Genomic DNA, 21,320 nt, shown 5'->3' with positions numbered 1-21,320 from the left:
ACGCGCGGTGAAATTACACTACAATTTATTTTATTCATTCGCGTTCCGTTTTTTTACATTTGTTTCACGTTCTTTCACGTTATTTCAAGTTCTTTTGCGTTCGTTTCATGTTCTTTCACGTTCGTTTCACGTTCTTTCATGTTCTTTCGCGTTCATTTCACGTTCTTTCACGTTCTTTCATGTTCTTTCACGTTCTTTCACGTTCTTTCATGTTCTTTCACGTTCTTTCACGTTCTTTCACGTTTGTTTCACGTTTGTTTCATGTTGTTTCACGTTCGTTTCACGTTTTTTCACGTTCGTTTCACGTTCTTTCACGTTCTTTTAACGTTAATTTATAATAAGGCCAGCATCGCGAAGTTCCTCAGTTATTAACAACATCTCATTATCATATGCATTGTGACCAGCTTAACGCGAAGCTTCAAGCAAACGTAAGCTCGTCGGGATCATCCCAGTGCACGTAATCAATCGCGTTATCATTTAATCTCACAACGTTAGGTAATCTTTTTCCAATCGTAAATTTATCATTTAATAACGGTGCAATTATATATTTATACTTATATTCCTTGTTGCTCAATAACCGACCGTGTGAAACGTGATTTCGTTTATGCGTGTTTGTAACTAACAATATGTTTTTATACTTTCATTTATCGTTTTCCGTGTAGAGGGAATCATCGGGATATCTCTTAAAGATCAGTTTTTAAAGACCCGGTGTGCCAACGTATTGCATGCCGTCGACAATTATGTTATCTTTGCTGTCCACGTCAAACTTTTTACTATCAAGCATCATTCTATCCTTGCCGAGATAAACACCGTAAACGATATTTTCTCTTTTTCACCATGACCGCTGAGGAAATCTCTTGATGAGGGATGATTCCCTCTACACGGAAAACGATAAACGAAAGTATAAATCACTACATGCTCACTGTCATCGATGTGTTGAGCAAGTATGCGTGGGCTGTACCACTCAAGAGCAAGGGCGGAAGCGAGACGGCTAACGCTTTTACAGAAATAATTCGAGAGAACAGTAGACATTCGAAAAACTTGCAAACCGATATGGGGAAGGAGTTTTACAACGCTGACGTGCAGAAACTCTTGAAAAAACATGATATCAATCATTATTCTACGTACTCTATAATGAAGGCGTCGGTCGTTGAGCGGTTCAATCGCGCGCTGAAAAACGACATGTGGAAACAGTTTACGTTCAACGGCAATTACAAATGGATCGACTTGTTACCACGTCTCGTGTCTAATTACAATATCCAAAAGCATCGAACAATTGGCATGCGACCCGTTGACGTAACGCCCGAGGTAGCTGAAAGACTCTTGGCTTCAGTATACAACGCTATAAAGATTGCCGGTCTGGCGAAATTTAAAGTGGGTGACTTTGTACGTGTAAGCAAGTACAAAACTGTCTTTGAGAAGGGTTATACACCAAATTGGACGACTGAAGTGTTTAAGATCATTAAAGTCCAGCATACCAATCCCGTAACCTATCTACTCGAGAATTATCGCGAAAAGTCTATATCTGGAGCGTTCTACGAGCACGAATTGCATCGCGCGATTCATCCGGATGTATTTCTTGTGGAGAAAATATTACGTAGGAAGGGTGACAAGGTCTACGTAAAGTGGTTGGGATTCGATGGATCGCACAATTCATGCATGGATATACAAAGACAATGTCATTTTATTCATACAGAAAAAAGTTTATATATTACAAACATATGAAAGTACAATGTATAAAATATACAAATAAATTTTTATAATACATAATAAAGAGTATCTTTATTATCCCTCCATCATCCTTAATACATAATATATGTAAAAATCTTTTTTTGTATGAGTTTTAGATATATAAAAATACGTGTGAAATGTAAAACACAAAGACGCAGAAATATAAAATACGTAAAATATGCGTAAAATGTATAATATATACAGTACAAAATGTAAAATTATAAGAATACATGTAAAATGTAAAATATACGATGTAAAATATATACAAATATGAAATACGTGTCTAATATGTTGCAAAGTTATCCGCCAATGTCCCCACGGTAACATCTCGGTCGAGTCCGGTACGATATATCGTTTGTTTTCGTACGGACTCAGGGCGATTTTCCTTTCGGATACAATGTATACTTTGTGCAAGTTGGATCTTATGCACGACTGACGACGTGTTAGTTCGATCTCTTCGCGGAGACAGCGCGCGTAATCGTCGAATGTTATAGTTCGCGCGACGACGCTGCTCTTGACACCTTTAGCCTTTTTGGTATCCTTCCCATCCACCCCCATTGCATACATTTTCGCCCTGAGTACAACAAACTCGGTCATTATCGCACCGTTGTTCTCATCCTTTATTAGACACGGCACTTTTTTATTTTCAAGAAGCATACTGTACGCGATCGGATAATCGCTTGTGTCGAAACTTGCAATGTCGCGTTTCATATTTTCATAAATATTCTCGCATTCGACATGGTATACGAGACTGTCGGTGTCGGTATACATTACTTTACATTTATCGTGATACAGCGGTAGCATGTACTCGTGGTGAAATTCATACAAACGGATTTTTGAAATGTCGAGTATACATATTCCTACAGAGATCGGCTTGTTGAATTTCACCTCGAGATTACGCAGTTCGACGGCGATTAAGTTCTCTGAAAATACGCTTCTACTGTGAAAATTAGGTCTTGCGATCATTGCCTCCGCGCCATATCGTCCGTCCCATTTTGTTAAAAGTTTTACGTCAACGTGATTGCGTACATTTTCCATCGTTTTACCAAATACTGCATTGTTCATGAGTTTGTATAAATTTTTCTCAAAATCGTTTTTCGCAAGTGTTCGAAACCGTGTATTCAATTCTATGTACTCGCGGAGCCATGCAGGTTGAGCAAATTGTAATATGCGGTATTTTCGTGTTACGCGAAGACCGTCCCTTAGGAAAATTTATTTTAAATGAGGGTAAAGTTTTTAAAATTACCTTACAAATCTAAAAGTTTACTAAAGAAATTTTAAGGTAATTTTTAAGTAATTTAAGGTATGTAAAAAGTTTATCTAAAGTAATTTAAGCCTTTTCCTAAGGGGTGACGCATGCACTGCTGCAGGTTACGGTAATGGATAATGTAACGCTTCTTTTCGTAAATAGTTGCGAGCAGTTCCTCTTCCCGCGTACCGGGCGGTTTGTCACGCGTTGGGCAGAAAGGTAAATCAGCATGTGCGTCGTGAAGATGTTGTAGATACTCAAGATCGACCTCGAGAATGTAACCCGTAGGCGAATCCACAGCGATTGCATTTACATCAAAATTTGAGACATTTTCGACCTATTGAAATTTAGCGTAAGGCAAAGGTTGACACATTGCCCATCCGTAAAAATTATTGACATCAAAGTACATTGAGTACGACGACGGTTTCAATAAGTCGTACGACTGCATGTACTTGTTATTGGCTCGCGCATATCTACCTGTACATTGACTGAGATCACCGCGAATACCGCGTTCCATAAACAATACCATATTGATATCCGTGAGTAGCTCAAACTTGACACGTGTATGTTTCAGCATAACATCCCACATAAAACCCGATAATGTGTAATAATGTGCGGGATCGAGACCATAATTTTTGATGCATGTGTTGCGAAAATTTTCAAAAATATCTGCTAATAATAAAACATCTGTTTTTAAATATATATCGCTGTATTCGCCTAAGGTATGGACAGAGAATCGCTTACAAACATTCTCGGCATGCGCATAATCGCTCTCGGATACTGTATCGCCAGTTAAGGAACAGAAAAATGATTCGCGCGGCGGTTAACACGAGTCCTGCAACTTGTCCACGCAATCCACGTAGTCGTACGGGAATACACCTTTTCAAGTTAATAAACTAAATTCTACATCAGATGGGTTTGCAAATTCAGACAGTACAATTTTTAATTTGCCATTATTAAGATATGATGCTAATTTATCGAGACTAGTGTTAAGTAATCTGCATGAATCTATGAATCGTAACTGCATGTATTTTCGTGAGTCTTCTTTGGTAGTATCTTCAACAATTTTAGTAAAAGAAATGTACTTTTTTTTTGTTATTTGTAACAAATTAACGTCACCTTTGTACGCGGTTGCTATTTCTTTCATTATAAAATGTGAATTGTAGCCTGATAAATTGTGAAAAACTATTGGAAATTAATATTTATCTTTGTAATTTAAGTAACAATTTGAATGCGCGGGACCGCGATATTTACCGATTATATGGCAATGACCGCGCACTCGCGTATCATCTAATGCGAACGTCTTATCACAGATATTTACCGGTTATATGGCAATGTGTCACGCTACGGTTTTAGAACATATATACCTAGAAGGGGAATGAAGAATTGAGCCTGTGTCCAAATTGAGTGCGAGAGAGAAAGACGTTTTAATAAAAGAGAAAGTTAGATTTTAACTTTAGTCCGCAATGCGCAAGCGCGGCGCGAGTTAAATAGTTTGTAGTATTATTATTTGTAGGTTAGGAGTTACGATATATGTCGGTGATATATATCAATACTAATCGCAAAAGTTTATAGGAAAAATGCCAGATCCATATTGCGTTTTATGCGGTAAACATGATAAATCGGTATCTTATCATGGGTAAGTAAAATATACGTCATATTTTATATTTACAGTAAATTATGGGATTAAATATTATACTCCCTTTCTTATAATACTTGTTAATAATGCAAATATGATATTAATTTTATTCTTTTTCAACAGATTTCCGAGAAATGAGGAATAGCGTAAAAAGTGGCTGGATTTCTGTGGTATTAAAGAAGTCGTTTTAAGTACGGCTACTAAATTATGTTCCGATCATTACGTATTTACGTATCATAAATAAAGTTTATGATTATTTATCATAATATGTACCTTAATTACGGGAGCGTCCCAGATGCGCAATAAACGGACACAGCAGGCTGAGTGAAACGGACACAGACCAAATGCGCACAGACCAAATGCGCACGGACCAGATGCACACGGACTAAATGCGCACGGAATAAATGCGAATAGACCAAACGGACAGTAACCTACAAAGTTATCACATGAATTGCGACTTTTCAGACACCTCTACCGACGGGGTGGATGCGGGAGGGAGGGAGAAGCCCCCCCTTACACCCCGCGCGCGCGTGTGTGTATGTGTGTGTGTGTGTGTGTGTGCATAGCATTCTCTGCACCACATAGGTTTGCGACTGTGCGCATTTATAAATGATGCGCACCAATTGGTCCGTGCGCATTTGATCCGTGCGCATTTGGTCCGTGTGCATTTGGTCCGTGTGCATTAAGTCCGTGTGCATTTGGTCTGTGCGCATTTGGTCTGTGCGCATTTGGTCTGTGCGCATTTGGTCTGTGTCCGTTTCACTCAGCCTGCTGTGTTCGTTTATTACTGCGCGCATCTGGGACTCGCTCTTAATTACACAGGCACACAAAAAAAAGTGGTTGGTCCGGCGGACTAGACTAGTCAATCCTTATGTATTTTGACCCGCTAAATCCGAATTCAAGGTCAGAATTGCAAAGTTAGCTCGCATTTCCTAACCTCCAAAAAAAAATTTTTTTTTTATGTTGGTCCGGCCGACCAGACTAATCTATCCTTATGTATTTTGACCCGCTGAATTTAAATCCAAGTCAGAATTGCTAAATTGGCTCATTTTTTCCTAACCTAAAAAAATTTTTTTCTTATAATGTTGGTCCGGCGGACCAGAATAGTCTACTTTTATTTATTTTGATCTGCTGAATCCAAATTCAATGTCAGAATTGCTGCATTGGCTCATTTTTTCCTAACCTTAAACAAAATTTTTTTTTAAATTTTGATCCGGCGGACCAGACTAGTCTGTTTTTATGATTTTGATCCGCTAAATCCAAACTTAAAGTCAGAATTGCTGAATTGGCTCATTGTGTGCTAACCTCAAAAAACACCTTGTAAAAGCAGTTTGGATCACAAATGTATAATCCGGAACGTGCAGGCTTGCGTAACCACATTACCCGGGGAAAATTCAATACGTATAACAAGTTTGACCCAGGTAGCAAGCCTACGTCATTTTGACGTCCCAAAATGGTCATATCTGGTCATATGTCGTCAAAATGACCATTTTTTTACATGACCTAAAATTGACGTCATGATGTGACGTCATTTCGTAGTCATATTTCAGTCATGATCTGACGATTATTTTCCCAGACAGCACGCATCCAAAATCGGGACATAAAGACGTCATTAAGACGTATTTTAGACACGGTCTAAAGCAGTGTCTACAATGAGATTTAAGGCGTAAGGCATAAGCATATTATATAAGCATATTATATTTAACTTTAAGAGAACTTTTTTAAGAAAACATTTAGATATCTTGGAAATGATGTCAAAATGGTAACATTTATCAGAGACGTCTACTAAGAGCGGTTTTTAAGATATCTCATTGAAGAATTTCATTTAAGTTTCTTGAAAATGTTATCCTTTATTATTAAGGTTATGGAAAAAGATAAATTTAACAATGAAATTAATAAGTAAATAAATTAATGTTATTTATTTTTAATATGTTTTGCAAAATTTAATTGCTTTTATAAAAAATAATATAATTGCGTCAGTTTATAACAATATAGGTATATGTAGACAATAACAAGTACCCATATCGATGAGTCAAATTGGCGTAGCAGCTAGAGTACAAGGTTCGTAATCCTAAGGTCCCGGGTTCAAACCTACCAGCGGCAAGTAAGAATAAAATAAAATAATATAATTTAAATTTAATTAATTAATAAAAATTTGTCCTAAATTTAGTATGTGCTGTTGATAAAAATAATTTTAAAAAAATGTAATTTTTATTTTATTTTATTTTTCTTTAGTTGCAGTTTAAAGATATCCGATTTAAGAAATCTTTTAGATATCAGTTTCATGATATCTTTCTGTTCTCAAAAAACGACGCATTGGTTAACATTCTGACATTATGTTATCTTTTAAAAGTCTCTTTATGTTATTATTTTCAGAAACAGGATATCTTTTAGAGATCTTTTTGACAACATATTGTTCACGTCATTCCATGACGTCAAAATACGGTACATTTCATGACGTCAGGAATTTGTGACATTCGACCGTCATTTTAACGTCATAAGGGCGTCATTTCGTGACGTCAAGAATAGTCAGTAAATGACCATTTTGAGACGTCAAAATGACGTGAGCTTGCTACCTGGGGAGCTTCTGTAAATAGCGTAAAAAATTCACTCCCTTTTTCTATAATATCTCTTTTATTTTCGAAGATTCTGTGTAATGGCTTTCTGTTACGTTTCTTTCCTTTCACAGAGACATCACGTTTGAGCGTCCAGCAGAAATCAGCCATCATATTCATATCCCACTTACCTTGATATCGATACTACATTTCCTTGATGTCCTGATGAAATCTTTCTCCATGTTCTTCACTATAATCACCTAGATTTTCTGGGAAGTAGTCGATATGAAAATCTAAGAAATCCAACTTAAGATTCATTAGGCAACCTAGTTTTTTATTATTTCCACTACCCTTTCTCTTTAATCTTCACTTTTGTGGTTTCCTAGAAAATTTTCTTCGGGTAATGTGGTTACGCAAGCCTGCACGTTCCTAATTATACATTTGTGATCCAAATGTATAATTAATGTAATTGCTTTTACAAGGTTTTTTGAGGTTAGGAAAAAATGAGCTAATTCAACAATTCTGACCTTGAATTTTGATTCAGCGGGTCAAAATACATAAAAATAGACTAGTCTGGTCCGCCGGACCAAGATTTAAAAAAATATTTTTCTGGAGGTTAGGAAATGCGAGCTAATTTTGTAATTTTGAACTTGGATTCGGATTCAGCGAGTCGAAGTACATAAGGATTGACTAGTCTAGTTCGCCGGACCAACATTTAAAAAAAAATTTTTTTTGAGGTTAGAAAATGCGAGCTAACTTTGCAATTCTGACCTTGGATTCGAATTCAGCGGGTCGAAATACATAAGGATTGACTAGTCTAGTTCGCCGGACCGACCACTTTTTTTTGTGTGCCTGTGTTATTATCTTTTCCATTATCGTCAATCGTATCCTAATTAAAAATCACATTTCAATTTTCAAACGCGCGCGGTGAACGTGACGTCATCCACGTTTTCGCATTGCAAGCAAAGATTATAATTTACCTTTTTTTTCGCACCCAACTTGGACACAAATTTTTTCCATGGGAAGCATAGGCTATTCCCCTTCCAGATATATATGTTCTAAGGCTACGGTACGCCTCCCACTGTTCCTTCGACAACGCGTTCATGGAAACATTACCGCGCGATAAACGAATCTTAACATTATGCGCCAATTCTTTTAATTATTTCGTAAACCATGATATACAATCCTGACCGCGACGAAACTGATACACGGATAACGTGTCATCAAATGAGCATCGCACGTAGTATCCGATGCTGAATACCTGGTGGTGTTGGTATTTGTACGATCCTTGCTCCGTGTCAGGTTGCGTCCTCTGCAGTACACACTCTAAATCAGCGTATACGACAAATGGAAGTCGCTCCTTATTGTTTGGATTACAGAACTTTAACCACTTGTCCTTTTCATTGGGTAATAGAATGGCGCAGTTATTTATCCGATTGCAGTCCACAATGTGTGATTTGTAACTTTTCTTCAGAATCGAAATAGTGCAGACATTTGTGAATAATAAAAAAAAATTAGTTTATTATTTTATTTAAAAAATTTAAACATGTTTATAAAAGAATTATTACTTACCGATCGCCAATATATTTTTTCTCATTGTGTTTGCTCAATTGCGAGCTTATGAGCCGGGAGAGATTTTTTATCAGCGTAAAGTGTCCCACGTTGTCTTCCTTGTTTTGCATGTATAATAAATTTACATGCTTCTCTTTCTTTTCACTTGAGAGTCGCAGGGGGACAAATTTATCCTCTTTGATGCCGTATACATTAATGGAAATATTGTTATTAAGTCGCTCGAATTTTTTAATGTCTTCCAAAGCGAATGGAAAATCAATATCTCCGAAATTCAAAACTGTACTATAATGAGGGTATGACGACACTCTATCACTATGTCTTTCTGCAGGATGTAGAGCAGCGACCACCGACCATGCGAAGCATGCATTGTCTTCAGATTGCACATTGATTACCGCTCTTTTCAGCATAATAAGCCGTGGTAATGTAAAATGACATCCCGCACGCATAGAATTATATTTATATTAATAGTTTATATTACTTTATATAACTTTATATAACTTTATATTATATAACTTTATATTAATAGTTAAATTTAAAATACGCGACAACGCTCACCCACTATCGCGTTCTTGGAATTCTTCGAGCAACGCTAATGCAGGCTCGATAACGTTCAACTCATACCATTCATTTAAATCTGATAATTGAAAGAGTGCATAATTTTTGTTTTCACACTTTTGTTGGCATGTTTACCTCCTGCTACAAATTCACCATTGAACACGGTGTTCACTTTTACACTACCGTGTTTGTCTATTACCTCCCGCACTCGTTCGAGCACAATGTCTTTGGCATCTTTTAAAAAATGACGAGGTTCGATGTGACGCACGTTAATCACTGCACCGGTTAGGATACGGCTTTCGAATGCAGTATCTATTTCACGCCACTCAAGTCTTGCGTTGTTACTATCATCACTAGTGCTATCGTAATTGCCACCAACGTGCATAAAACGTCTTTCCAGTCGCGTTTTTTCACCCGCGAGTCGAGCGGTTCTCGCCACCAAAGATTGTCTCTGTCCAATGGCAAGTCGAGGGCGCTTGGCACGATTACGTTCCTTGAGTTGTTCGATGCACTCCTCACATTGTTGTAACCATGTGAAAAATTCACCCAATATAGTGACTCTGTTTGCTTGTCTAAAAGTTCGCGTTCGACTCGTTCGAAATTTTCCATTTTTTCGGAAAACTGAATTGTTTACTAAAACGCACTTAAAAAACTAACTGCACACACACACACACACAGACTTTCGGGCACACTTACTCGAAAACATCTAAGGGATGCTCTAAGAGTCTTACCTATATATACTTATGCTATTTGTAAAGTCACGTGACTATTGAAAAGTCACGTGACTTTTGAAAAAAATTTCAGAAAAAAGGAAAGCTGAGATTTGACATGTTGCGAGACGTTCAATTAAAAGAAATTTTTTAGGTATAATATTAAACGCAGACTACAGTATCCAAATGTTATATTTTTTACTTTTTTATTTTTTTAAATATTTTTAAAGTCTATAAAATCTAGCAGTCTAATATCGGCGCTCGTTGGCAGCCAAGATAACGGCACTGCTTATACAATTAGTGTAGTGGGAGAGAAAGAGCAATTGGAGTGGGATATACGTAATATAATTTTTATTATTTAATTATTTATAATTTAAATTAGAGTACATATAAATATATAATTTAATTCAAATTATAAATAATCAAATAAAAATTACATTATATATATATATATATATGAAATAATAATAAAGTCTTTTTACCTATGTATCTGAGTGGCGGCGGCGACTCCTGAGCACAAAGGACTTTCGAAAACATATCGACACAAGTTTCTCATTTTTTAGAAAAACATTAAACAAAGAATTTTTTAATTTATAGTAGGGTCATTTGTTATAGGGAAACAATAAACAAAGAAAATTTATGACAGGTCATTTGTTATAAAGAACAATAAAAACAAAAGAAATTTTGAAATTTATGACAGGTTCAATTGTTATAAAAAACAATAAGAACAAAGGAATTTTGAAATTTATGTGACAAGTGTTTACCCCCACACCCTTCCCCTTCCCCCTTCCCCCATTCTATTGTTTGGTTAGAACTCTCATAGCTCTATTACTCCACTCAAATGCCGCGTCGCATTCCTTTGTCCACTTAAATTTATCGGTTTTCGCACACTCATAAAGTGGTTTCAGTTTTGTTGCTCTATCAATTAAGAATTTTACATAATACGTTGTAAGATCAATAAATGAATCTAATTGCTTTTTATCGACCGGTACCGGAGCTTCAATCATTGCATTGACTTTTGTTTTTGATTTGTGTAATCCGTTTCTGTCTATAACGAATCCTAAAATGTCTAATTTCTCTTTGAAAAAGCCGCATTTGTTTATATTGACCTTAAACCCGCAGTTTTCAAGTCGCTCAAACACTGCATAAAGTGTTTGTAGCTGTTCTTCGTCGGTTTTTCCAGTGCAAAAAATATTATCTAGATATGGAATCGCCCCATCGATTCCCGCTAGGCATTGTTCGATTTTCCGCTGAAAATCGCCTGGTCCTGATGCAATGCCTTCTGTCATCTTCGTGTATCTATACAAGCCTTTATGCGTTATTATCGTAAGTAAGTTACGACTGTTTTCTTCTACTGGGATTTGCATATATGCATGTTCTAGATCAATTTGAGAGAAAGTCTTGCCGTTTCTTAAGGGGGGCAAGTCATGTAACGCGCTGAAAATTGAGTAATTTTTTGGAATTTTGTTTGAGGAAATTATACAACCAATTTTTTTGAAATTTTCAGGGTATGTTATTGTAACATTGAACTACTAAAAAAAATTTTTTGACAGAAAAATAATATGTATTTTATAAATAATAATAATGTAAATCTAATGCGTCGATGTTGAAGTCACTTGTCGGCGTGCAATGTAGCGCTACTTGTATTCATCTGAAACAGAAAACCAAATAGATTTCTTTTTTGTACGGTTTGCGTTATTAATTGAACCTATTGTTAAAGAAAATAATGCAAAATTGTAAAAATGGCGACACGTAGAAAAAAAAGTATTGATTTTTACGAAAAATTTTCGTGTTAATTATGCAATAAAAATAATTTATTTAAACAATACAATTACAAATAAAGATTCAATTTATGAGGAAAGTATTTGTCTAAATGTATACACAAGGAGAACTCAATCGGATGAATAGTTTTTGAGTTATCTTGCACGCTAATTTTAAAAAAGTAGTTTGGAGAAAAACGCGTTTAAAGTTCGAGTAACAAAATCGTGAAAAAATCGTAATTTATTCTAACTTTTTGCTAATCTGCGATTTCAGGGCCATAGAGCAGATCTTCCTGTTTTTTGAACATTATTCTAACACAGCCAGGTTAACATTTATTACAGAGGGATCGAAAGACTGAGTTTTCGACTCGTCTACATGAGTGCTCCGCCCAATTCGACCGTTTACTTTTCGACGAAAATAACATAGAAGGAACTCTCAAATCGGTTTCTACTATTTTTTTTCATATTCTACGGAAAATTTCCTATAAATTGAAGCAAGAAAAAAAAATTGCTAAAAAATTTGGGAGCGTCCCAGATGCGCACAGTAATAAATGGACACAGTAGGCTGAGTGAAACGGACACAGTAACAAACGGACACAGACCAAACGGACACAGTAATAAACGGACACAGTAACAAACGGACACAGTAACAAACGGACACAGACCAAATGCGCACAGAGCGAAACGGACACAGTGCAGAACGGACACAGTAACAAACGGACACAGACCAAATGCGCACAGAGCGAAACGGACACAGTGCGAAACGGACACAGACCAAATGCGCACGGACCAAATGCACACGGACCAAATGCGCACACTGCACATGCGCACACTGCACGTGCGCACGTACCAAATGCAATCCATGTACATTGCAAGCAGAGTAAAGTCCACATAGGTTAGCGACTTGGACGGGGTGGGTGCGGAAGGGGGGCCGAAGGCCCCCCTTGCACCCCCCGTGTGTGTGTGTGTGTGTGTGTGTGTGTGTGCGTGCGTGCAAAGCATTCACTGCATCACATGGGTTTGCGACTTTCCGTGTATGCATTTGGTCCGTGCGCATGTACAGTGTGCGCATTTGGTCTGTGTCCGTTTCGCTCTGTGCGCATTTGGTCTGTGTCCGTTTTGCACTGTGTCCGTTTGTTACTGTGTCCGTTTGGTCTGTGTCCGTTTGTTACTGTGTCCGTTTCGCTCAGCTTGCTGTGTCCGTTTATTACTGTGCGCATCTGGGACTCACTCAAAAATTTTGATTTCCATGACTTGCCCCCCTTAATACCCTAAAAATTTCATCGATCAATGGAATCGGGTGTCGATCTTTAACTAAATTTTTTGGATTTAACCTTAATTTAAAATTACCACAAATTCTAATAGATCCGTCGGCTTTTATCACCGGCACGATCAATGTTGCCCATTCGCTTGCATCAATTTTCTCAACATGGCCCAACTTCACAAGACGATTAATTTCATTTTCAACTTTATTTGCCAATGCAAACGGTAAATGTTTCGATTTCAATGCCACTGGCTGTGCATTTTTTTCAGTATTAATTTAAATGTTTCTTTATTATACAATCCGGGACCGGCGCCAAATAATTTCGGAAATTTATTATGAAATTGCTTTGTTACATCTATAACGTTAAGTTTGTTGCAATCGTTAATGTTACTTGGTAAGTACAATGGCAACGGCCACAAGCCGAATACTTTAAGCCACTGTCAACCAATTAACATTGGCCCATCTCGCGTCATTACTCTTATTTTTAGTGTCGCCTCGCGATCACCAATTTTAACGTTTAAGTTTCCCATAATCTCTTCGCACGCTAACGGAATGTTACTATACGCATTTAAGGATGCCGCGTTCGTTATTTTATAATCCGGAAAATATTTATTCTTATCTTTTTTTGAAATAATCGCTGCGTGCCGGAATCGATTTTTATATTATAATTTTTCCCGTTAATCATTTCATTCAGATACATCGGCTTAGCTTTTACATTGTCAACTCCTACATTACCGACCGCATCGCTCGCCGTTTGCTTGCTGTCTTTAATATTGTAAAAGTCAGATTCTTCCCCACTAGACTCTTTCACGTATTGAACTACTGATTTCTGCTAAGATCTGCACATTGCTTCTAGGTGCCCCTTCTGTTTACATGTTCTACACGTGCTATATCGATGATCGCAGTCTCGTGCCCAATGGTTTGCCGCAGCAATAATATGTTGAACGTTCCGCGCTCTGTGCCTTTGTGTTATTGTGTGAAGCTCGGTTGCCACTGTTATCCGGTCCTTTGTCGTTGTATCGTCGTCCTTGTCGATTGCTACGATATGCATTTTTTCCTCGCGCACCTGAGGTAGCTTGTCTTCGTTTTTCTTTCTTGGGGTGTGACTGGATTACATTCACACTCGTATTATCATTCTGCTTAACATTCAATGTGTTCTGTATCAGTACAAACTGTATCAGTTGACGCTGTATTTTTTTCTGCTTCTTTCATGGCTATCGCGATTTTATATGCCGCGTTGTACGTTAAGTTTTTTTCGCGGAACAGTGTTTTCCTTGTCGCGTGATCTTTTAATCGGCACACTAATTGGTCTCTTAGTGCTACACTTGCATTGTCGAAGTTACAGTTTATTGACAGACTTTTTAATCTTGCTGCAATATCTGCCACTGTTTCCATTGTCTCTGACGGTTTTGGATTTAAATGCTGTTTCACCAATGTTACTAGGTCGGTAAATTATTTTTCGTTTGGCTTAGCCGGTGCGCACAAGTCGCGAATAAGTTTATAAGTTTCAGCACTGACCTTCGTTAGCAATACGGCTACTTGTTTTTCTGCGCTCACGTCGTTTGCTATGAAATATAATTCAAGTCTCTCTGTGTAAAGTTCCCAATCATCTTTTCTTAGTTGGAATTCTAATGTTGTATTATTGCTATCTTCTGCCATCGTGTGAGTTGCTCTTAGTTTCTTGTTTACACTTACGAGACTTCCTTCTCTATTTTTATTGCTTGCCTCTCCGCTTTCGGGTTGCTTCATCGCGTTGACTTTATTTACCCGCAAAATAACTCTACGTAGTTCATCGATGGTACCCTTACGGAAAAAACACTAAAAATAACACTTCAAAAAAAAAACTCAAGTTGAGTATAATTTGGGACAAGGGGTAAACACTCAATTCAGTGTAAACACTCAACTTGAGTGTTCGCTTTTTAATTTACTTTTAATTAGAGTGTTATTACTCTCAACTTGAATGTTCGCAATCTAATTTGAGTGTTAATTTCAATGTCAATCCTAAATTCAAGAATAACACTGAAATTAACACTCAATTAGATGGCAAACATCCAAGTTGAAAGTAATGCTCAAATTAACATTCAAAACCAGCTGAACACTCTATAGTTGAATGTTTATTTTAAATATTCGTTTTATGTCGATTTCTACCAATGCAGATTAATTTTAATCTCGGTTGAACTTGCTTTTCTTGCTTTTGTTTTTATTTAACATTTTCTAATCCAATGTTTGAGAATGTACACTCAATATTAAGTGTATACCTTCAACCGATAGATGTTGAGCGTACATCCCCAACGTTTCAGTATTCACACTTTATGTTGGAAGTATACACTCATTTATTGAGTGTTATATCCAAATGTTGAGAGTGTACTTTCAAATATTCAGTATTTAAATCCAAATTTTGGTATGAACCCACCAAACACCAAGTTACATGTAACGTTCCTATTAGTTGTAATTTCCCACTCAACAATGTAATTGTAATATAACACACGTGTTATATTACAATTACATTGTTGAGTGAGAAATTACAACTAACAAGCACGTTACATGTAACTTTGTGTTTGCTGGGAACACTCAATCATTGGGTGTACACGCATCGGCAGAAATGGTGTCCCTCGGCTTAGAAATTGGGGATTGCGCCGGTGTTGCATCCTTCACTAACGCTTAAGAAGGATAGAGTTATGATGAGTGAAAAGACGTGATACCGATTCGCTGGTGTCCAATATCAGTTTTATTCGCACTCAAGCAAAAGATGTCATTAGTACTGAGTGCAAGTGAAACAAATATGTACACCAGCGAATCGATATCACGTCTTCTTACTCATCATAACTCTATCCTTCTTGAGCGTGTAGCGTTGGTGAAGGATGCAACAGCGGCGCGATCGCCACTTTTTTTGCTCCTCTGCGTCTCCACTTCACCGCGCGCCTAATAACACGTACGGCGCTTCGTGTATGTGGGTGATCGCCGCGCTGGACTCCGAGGGACACCATTTCTGCCGGTGCGTGTACACACTCAATGTTCGAGTATAAACACTCAATCTTTAATGTAAATACTCAAGATTTGAGCATATACACCTAAATTTGGGAGTAAACTCCCAAAATCGAGTATTAACACTCAATTTTGAGTGTAAACTCTCAAAATTAGAGTGTTTTTTCTGTAAGGGTAGCTTTTTCTTCGAAACGCAATTTTAATTGCGTTAGTCTTTCAATTGTGGTTTTGAAAGTTTTTGAATCTACGATGTCTTTGAATAATCGATGGATTTTGTACTGGAGTTAGGGTCCGACATTTAACACAATGTAGTGTTGTTCAAACTCGTATGCAATAATTGACAATTTTATATTATCCGTTTACGGTCAATTAGAAATATCATTTTGTAACGCTTACCATTATCGAATGCCTACCGTTCACTTTCGTTTACACACAATCACTGTACAATGTTTCGAATGTTCGTAGCGTTTACTGCTTACATTTTCCGTTTTGCGAATAATTCCAACTATTTACTTATAACCGTCAAGTCTTTTTAGGTTAGCGACTTGAATGGAGTGGGTGCGTAAAGGGAGCCAAAGGCCCCACTTGCAAACGGGTCGTGCGCAATCGGGTCTGTGTGCAATCAGGTGTACAATCGGGTCCGTGTGCAATTGATTCGGTGTCCAATTCAAACGTTATGTGTCCGATCGCTGTTGTATCCAATAGCATCTGTTCCGATCGGGACGGTGTGCAATTGGAACCGTGTCCAATCGAGACCGTGTCCAATCGGGACTGTGTCCAATCGGGAAATACTACTGTGTCCGATCGTTTATGTGCGCATTCGAGCCTCACTTAATACATAGGTTTTGGAACCAATCTTTATGCACGGTAAATAGAGGAGTCAGCAGTCTAAATAAATGTCTGTGGCGGTCATCCGAGCCAGTTACATCTATGTATTATTATTATCTTTAGCATTATTTTAACTTTTGCAATTAAAAAAGCAATTACCTATGCTTTTGTATAGCCACCGGCAATGTTGTTTAACCTCGAAGATCATATGCGAACTGACACTTTGTGATGATCCATAAATACTTGATGTTCATGAATACATATTTATTAGAGAGTTCAATAAATATTGTCGGAAAGACTACATGTACACGACACCATTAATCGAGTTTGATAACATTTATACTTCTAGAACTGATCAATCATAACAATTTCATTCTTCCGAAGAATAGCTGTAATTGGCCACTTTTATAAATCCGGTGTTATTAAACTGGACGTGTAAACATAGTGAAAGATAAACATCTTACATCATATACAGTTAAACTATATTTATATAAATATTACAGTATTTTACTGATTCTCATATATGTTAAATAGCATATGAATCTCATGAAAAGATTCGTTTTTATTCTGTTCACACAAAGTTATGATAATCGCAGTTTGGTGAAATAGACTAATTTTGGAAAGAATGTAGGGATTTGTTTTTTAAACAAATCTTACATATAATCTGAATAAATTGCTACTTTAAAATGTTAAATATTAAAGTTTGACTAATTAAAAAAATTTTTTTAATAAAATAGATACAATTTATTGGATAAGTCTGGAATTGTATATATAAATCTAGATAAATTTTATCTAAACATATTGAATAATCTACACTAGATTAATTACAATTTCGATACAGTATTTTTGCGACAAGTCCTGACAAAATTTTAACTAGACATTTTATATTAATTCCGGATTATATCTGGATGTTGAGTATAAAATATGTTCTAGTATTTGTTCATTGTTCAACTCTTGTCAAATTGACCCATTAGGATTTAATTATTTTAAATACTTACAATACATTTTTTATACGAGAAAAAATAAATTAAGGCATTGAAATATAAATGACTAAAAAAAAGTTTTTTATGAAAATATAAGTACATCAAAGTTTTTTTCTCTATACTAGCTAATTACATTTATAAAAGTAATACTTATTAAAAAAATGGTAGGGAGTAAAAATGGCGCTGGTAAGTGAGGATGTGTGAAAGTGTGCTCCGGAAGGAAAAGAAGAAAAGTGAGCAGTAAGGAACTGCGAATATGAGGAACACAGTGATTCAGACGGAGGAGACGAAAAGGCTGCTGAGGAAATAAAGGGAAGACGGAGGAATTACAAAGAGGGAACTACGACAGAAAGAAATTCGGAGCGAATTAGAGGTGACGAAGCGAAAATGGAATGACAGGGAGAATACAGTGAAGAAGAGGAGATGGAGAGCGCGCTGAAGTGCGAAGAAAGTGCTCAAGAAAAGAAGATAGATGGAGTTGGTGGCGGGTGCGAAAACGGCACGAGCGCACGAGAGGCAAATAAGTTCAGGATGGAAATCAAAAGAGGACGGGCGAGAGAAGGTGGTGCGGCAGTATCGATATATTGATAAAAGATATAAGAGCAGTGATTGGCGGAGGAAGAGAGATGTAATGTGAGTATCAATAGAAGTGAAGTGTCAAGGCAACAGGAATCGAAAAGGATCGCATAGCCAGAAGGTTAGAGTAATGGTGGCGAAAAAGAAAACGTGTGCTAGGAATGGGAACAGCGAGAGAAGTGTGAATACGGTGAAAGAAGATGAGAAGGGTATGAGCAAGGAGACGAGAGAAGAGTTAGCGGGGATAAAAGAGGAGCTAAGAGGAATTAAAGAAAGTGTAGCGGAACTCGTCAAGATATGCAGGAAGTGGTACGAGGAAGAAGACACTGACAAGAGGAGAGAGGAACGGAGAAAAAAGAAATGGGAGGAGGAAAATGAATACGGAAAAAACAAGGGAGAAGGAGATCAGGAAAAAAGCAGGGAAGAAGACGACTGGTGGAACATAGTGAAAAGGAAAGAAGAAAGAGAGATGTCAACGAGACAGAAAACAAGGAGGAACAGAGGATAAGGAAGAAGAGTGAAACAGCAGCAGAGGAGAATTATAAAGAAAGAAAGGAGAAAAGAAAGAGGGAGAAGGAGAGAGAGGAGAAGAAAGTAGAGAGTCAGGGGAGATTAGCAGCTCGGAAGGGGAAGAGCTGGCAGAAGTGGAAAGAGGAGAGAAGTTGAAGAGAGCTAAAGCAGAAGAGGAGAAGACTGGCAAGAGGAATTCGAAGGAGGAGGAACTAGTCAGAGCGGAAAATAGAAGTAGAGAGAAGCGTAAGGAGAGGGAGACAAAAAGAGGAGGCTTCAGAGTGCGGGAGAGAGAGGAGAGGAGAGAGAAGAGCAGAGAGTCAAGGCGCGAAAAGTGGAGAGTCAGTAAGCAGAGAACGAGGAGAAAAGACGAAGTGGACAAAAGGAGAGATGGAGCAGACCAGCAGAAAGAAAATGGAGAAGGAAGGTATAGCCAGAGCGGAAAGAGAAAGTATAAAGAAGCATAAGGAGAAAGAGATAAGGAGAGGAGATGGCAAAAAGCAGAGAGAGGGCAGCGGATCAGAAAGAGAGGAATTGGCAAACAGACGGAAGAGACAGGAGATGAGGAGAACGGAAAAAGAAGAACAGACAGGAAGGAGGAGGATGGACGAAGAAGAGGCAGAGCCAACGGAGAGAACCAGCAGGTGGATCAAGGAAAGAGAGGAGGCAAGCAGGAAGAAGAGGGCAAAAAGCGTAATGTTGAGAGGAATGGAAGAGGAGAGTAGGGAAATAAGAAGGGACTGTATAAGGTTCATTATGAGAATAGAATTAGGAAGGGAGGTAGAAATAAGAGGGATAGAGGAGAGAAAAGGAGACAATGGAGGGTGGGTGACTTTAATGGAGTTGGAGGAAACGGACGATAGGAAAGAGATATTAATGAGGAGAGGGGAGATATGGGAAAGGTGGAACGTAGGATTAGATGAGGATTTGACTTTAGAGAAGAGAAAAATGAGGTGAAGAATTTTAGATGTAGCAAGAAGGGAGAGGGCGAGGGGAAAAAGGGTGGTGTGTAATAGTAGAGAGATCTGGGTGGAAGGAAAGAAATGGGAATGGAACGGGATGAGAGAGAAATGGAAAGAGAGTGAGATAGAAGTAAGTGATAGGCAAAGGAGGGAGTAGAAGAGGAGGGGGAGAGAGAAGGGGAGTTAGAGAATTGGGAAAGTAGAAGGGGCAGAGAAGATGAGAGGAGGAGGGTTGGGAGGGGTGGATCGCAGAGGGGTGGGGGGAGGTGAAGGGTTGTAGAGGGAGCAAGGAGGGGATATGAAAGGATGAGTTGTAAGGTTGCCCAATGGCCAGATCGCGTAGGGGGACGTTAAGGATTGTAATGATTGTAAGATGGGAATAATATGTTGCAGGAGATGGTTTTTTATAACTGACTATGAAAGTGTTGTAAACAGTTCGGGAACGCTCCGTAACAAAAGCGCCTTATTACTCCCAAGGGAAAACAATAAAGGCATATATATATAAATTGATAATGCCGTGTAATTAATATACAAAATAAAATTGAATATCATGATTTGTAGAATTTTATTTTGTGTTCCATAAAAAATCTAGTTTACTAAGGTTTGTTTAATGTCATGTGTCTTACTTGGAGCTGATTTAAATCAATAGTACAGTGTATAATCAGAGTACAGTAAAATAATACAAGATAATCTATATATGCATAGATAAATGTACAAACGTGGACGAGTACGACATAAATAAAGGAATGAATAACAAATCAGTAAATAGCGATTTATACCAAGCAGTATTCCCAATTTATCACCTCAGCAAACTGTGCGGTGTATTTCCAACGAGATTCATCGGACAAGTATCTGGTAGATATGAAGGCCGATTGAGTGTCATCGATAGTATTTACAGGTAACAATAAACGATAAATTCAAATAATTCTTTATTCACAAGAATATGTAAGTTAAATTTAATGTATTTAAATACAAAGAGATATATCTTCTATTGTAATTTAAAAAATGTTTCATATATAAACACATATGGACATATTTTATACATATTTTTATATGTTTTTATATAAAACATTTTTTCCAGGATATTATTCAAATTAAATTAAAATTTCGTTGAAATGAAAATAAAAATAAACAATAACAAGTAAAATTAGGATGAAATTATCAAACATAAATATAGAAAAAGGGCTAAACTTCCGTATCCAATCCCCAATGTTGATAAAATTTAATTGGCATGTAGTATTTACTAAATATAGTCGAATGCCACAAAAGCGAATGCACGGAAATTGCACGAATGCACGGCGCTGTTGCACCTTGCGGTGCGACAAAAGATCTTTAGGGATTCGTTGCTGCCCAAGGAGTAGGAACTCGCGGAAAGAGGCGGCTTTTGTTGGCAGGGTCCTCAAATCACTCACTCACTGATTTTACGTGAATTTAATAAAAA

At 37.4% G+C, this 21,320-nt stretch overlaps 1 protein-coding gene across 1 annotated transcript in view; it reads left to right on the top strand.

The window, feature by feature from the left end:
* Window positions 1-20,208: 20,208 nt before the first annotated feature.
* The window catches only part of LOC118647620 (gustatory receptor for sugar taste 43a-like), an 88,291-nt gene continuing 87,179 nt past the window's right edge, over window positions 20,209-21,320 (top strand). Inside the window, exon 1 of the mRNA XM_036292860.1 lies at window positions 20,209-20,777. Within this exon, the coding sequence (XP_036148753.1) occupies window positions 20,626-20,777 (152 nt within the window). The 5' untranslated portion in view covers window positions 20,209-20,625. The remainder of the gene's footprint in view (window positions 20,778-21,320) is intronic.

The sequence above is a fragment of the Monomorium pharaonis genome, chromosome 10 (genome assembly GCF_013373865.1).
Source record: "Monomorium pharaonis isolate MP-MQ-018 chromosome 10, ASM1337386v2, whole genome shotgun sequence".
Classification (NCBI taxonomy): domain Eukaryota; kingdom Metazoa; phylum Arthropoda; class Insecta; order Hymenoptera; family Formicidae; genus Monomorium; species Monomorium pharaonis.
This window is presented reverse-complemented; position numbering and strand designations above follow the sequence as displayed.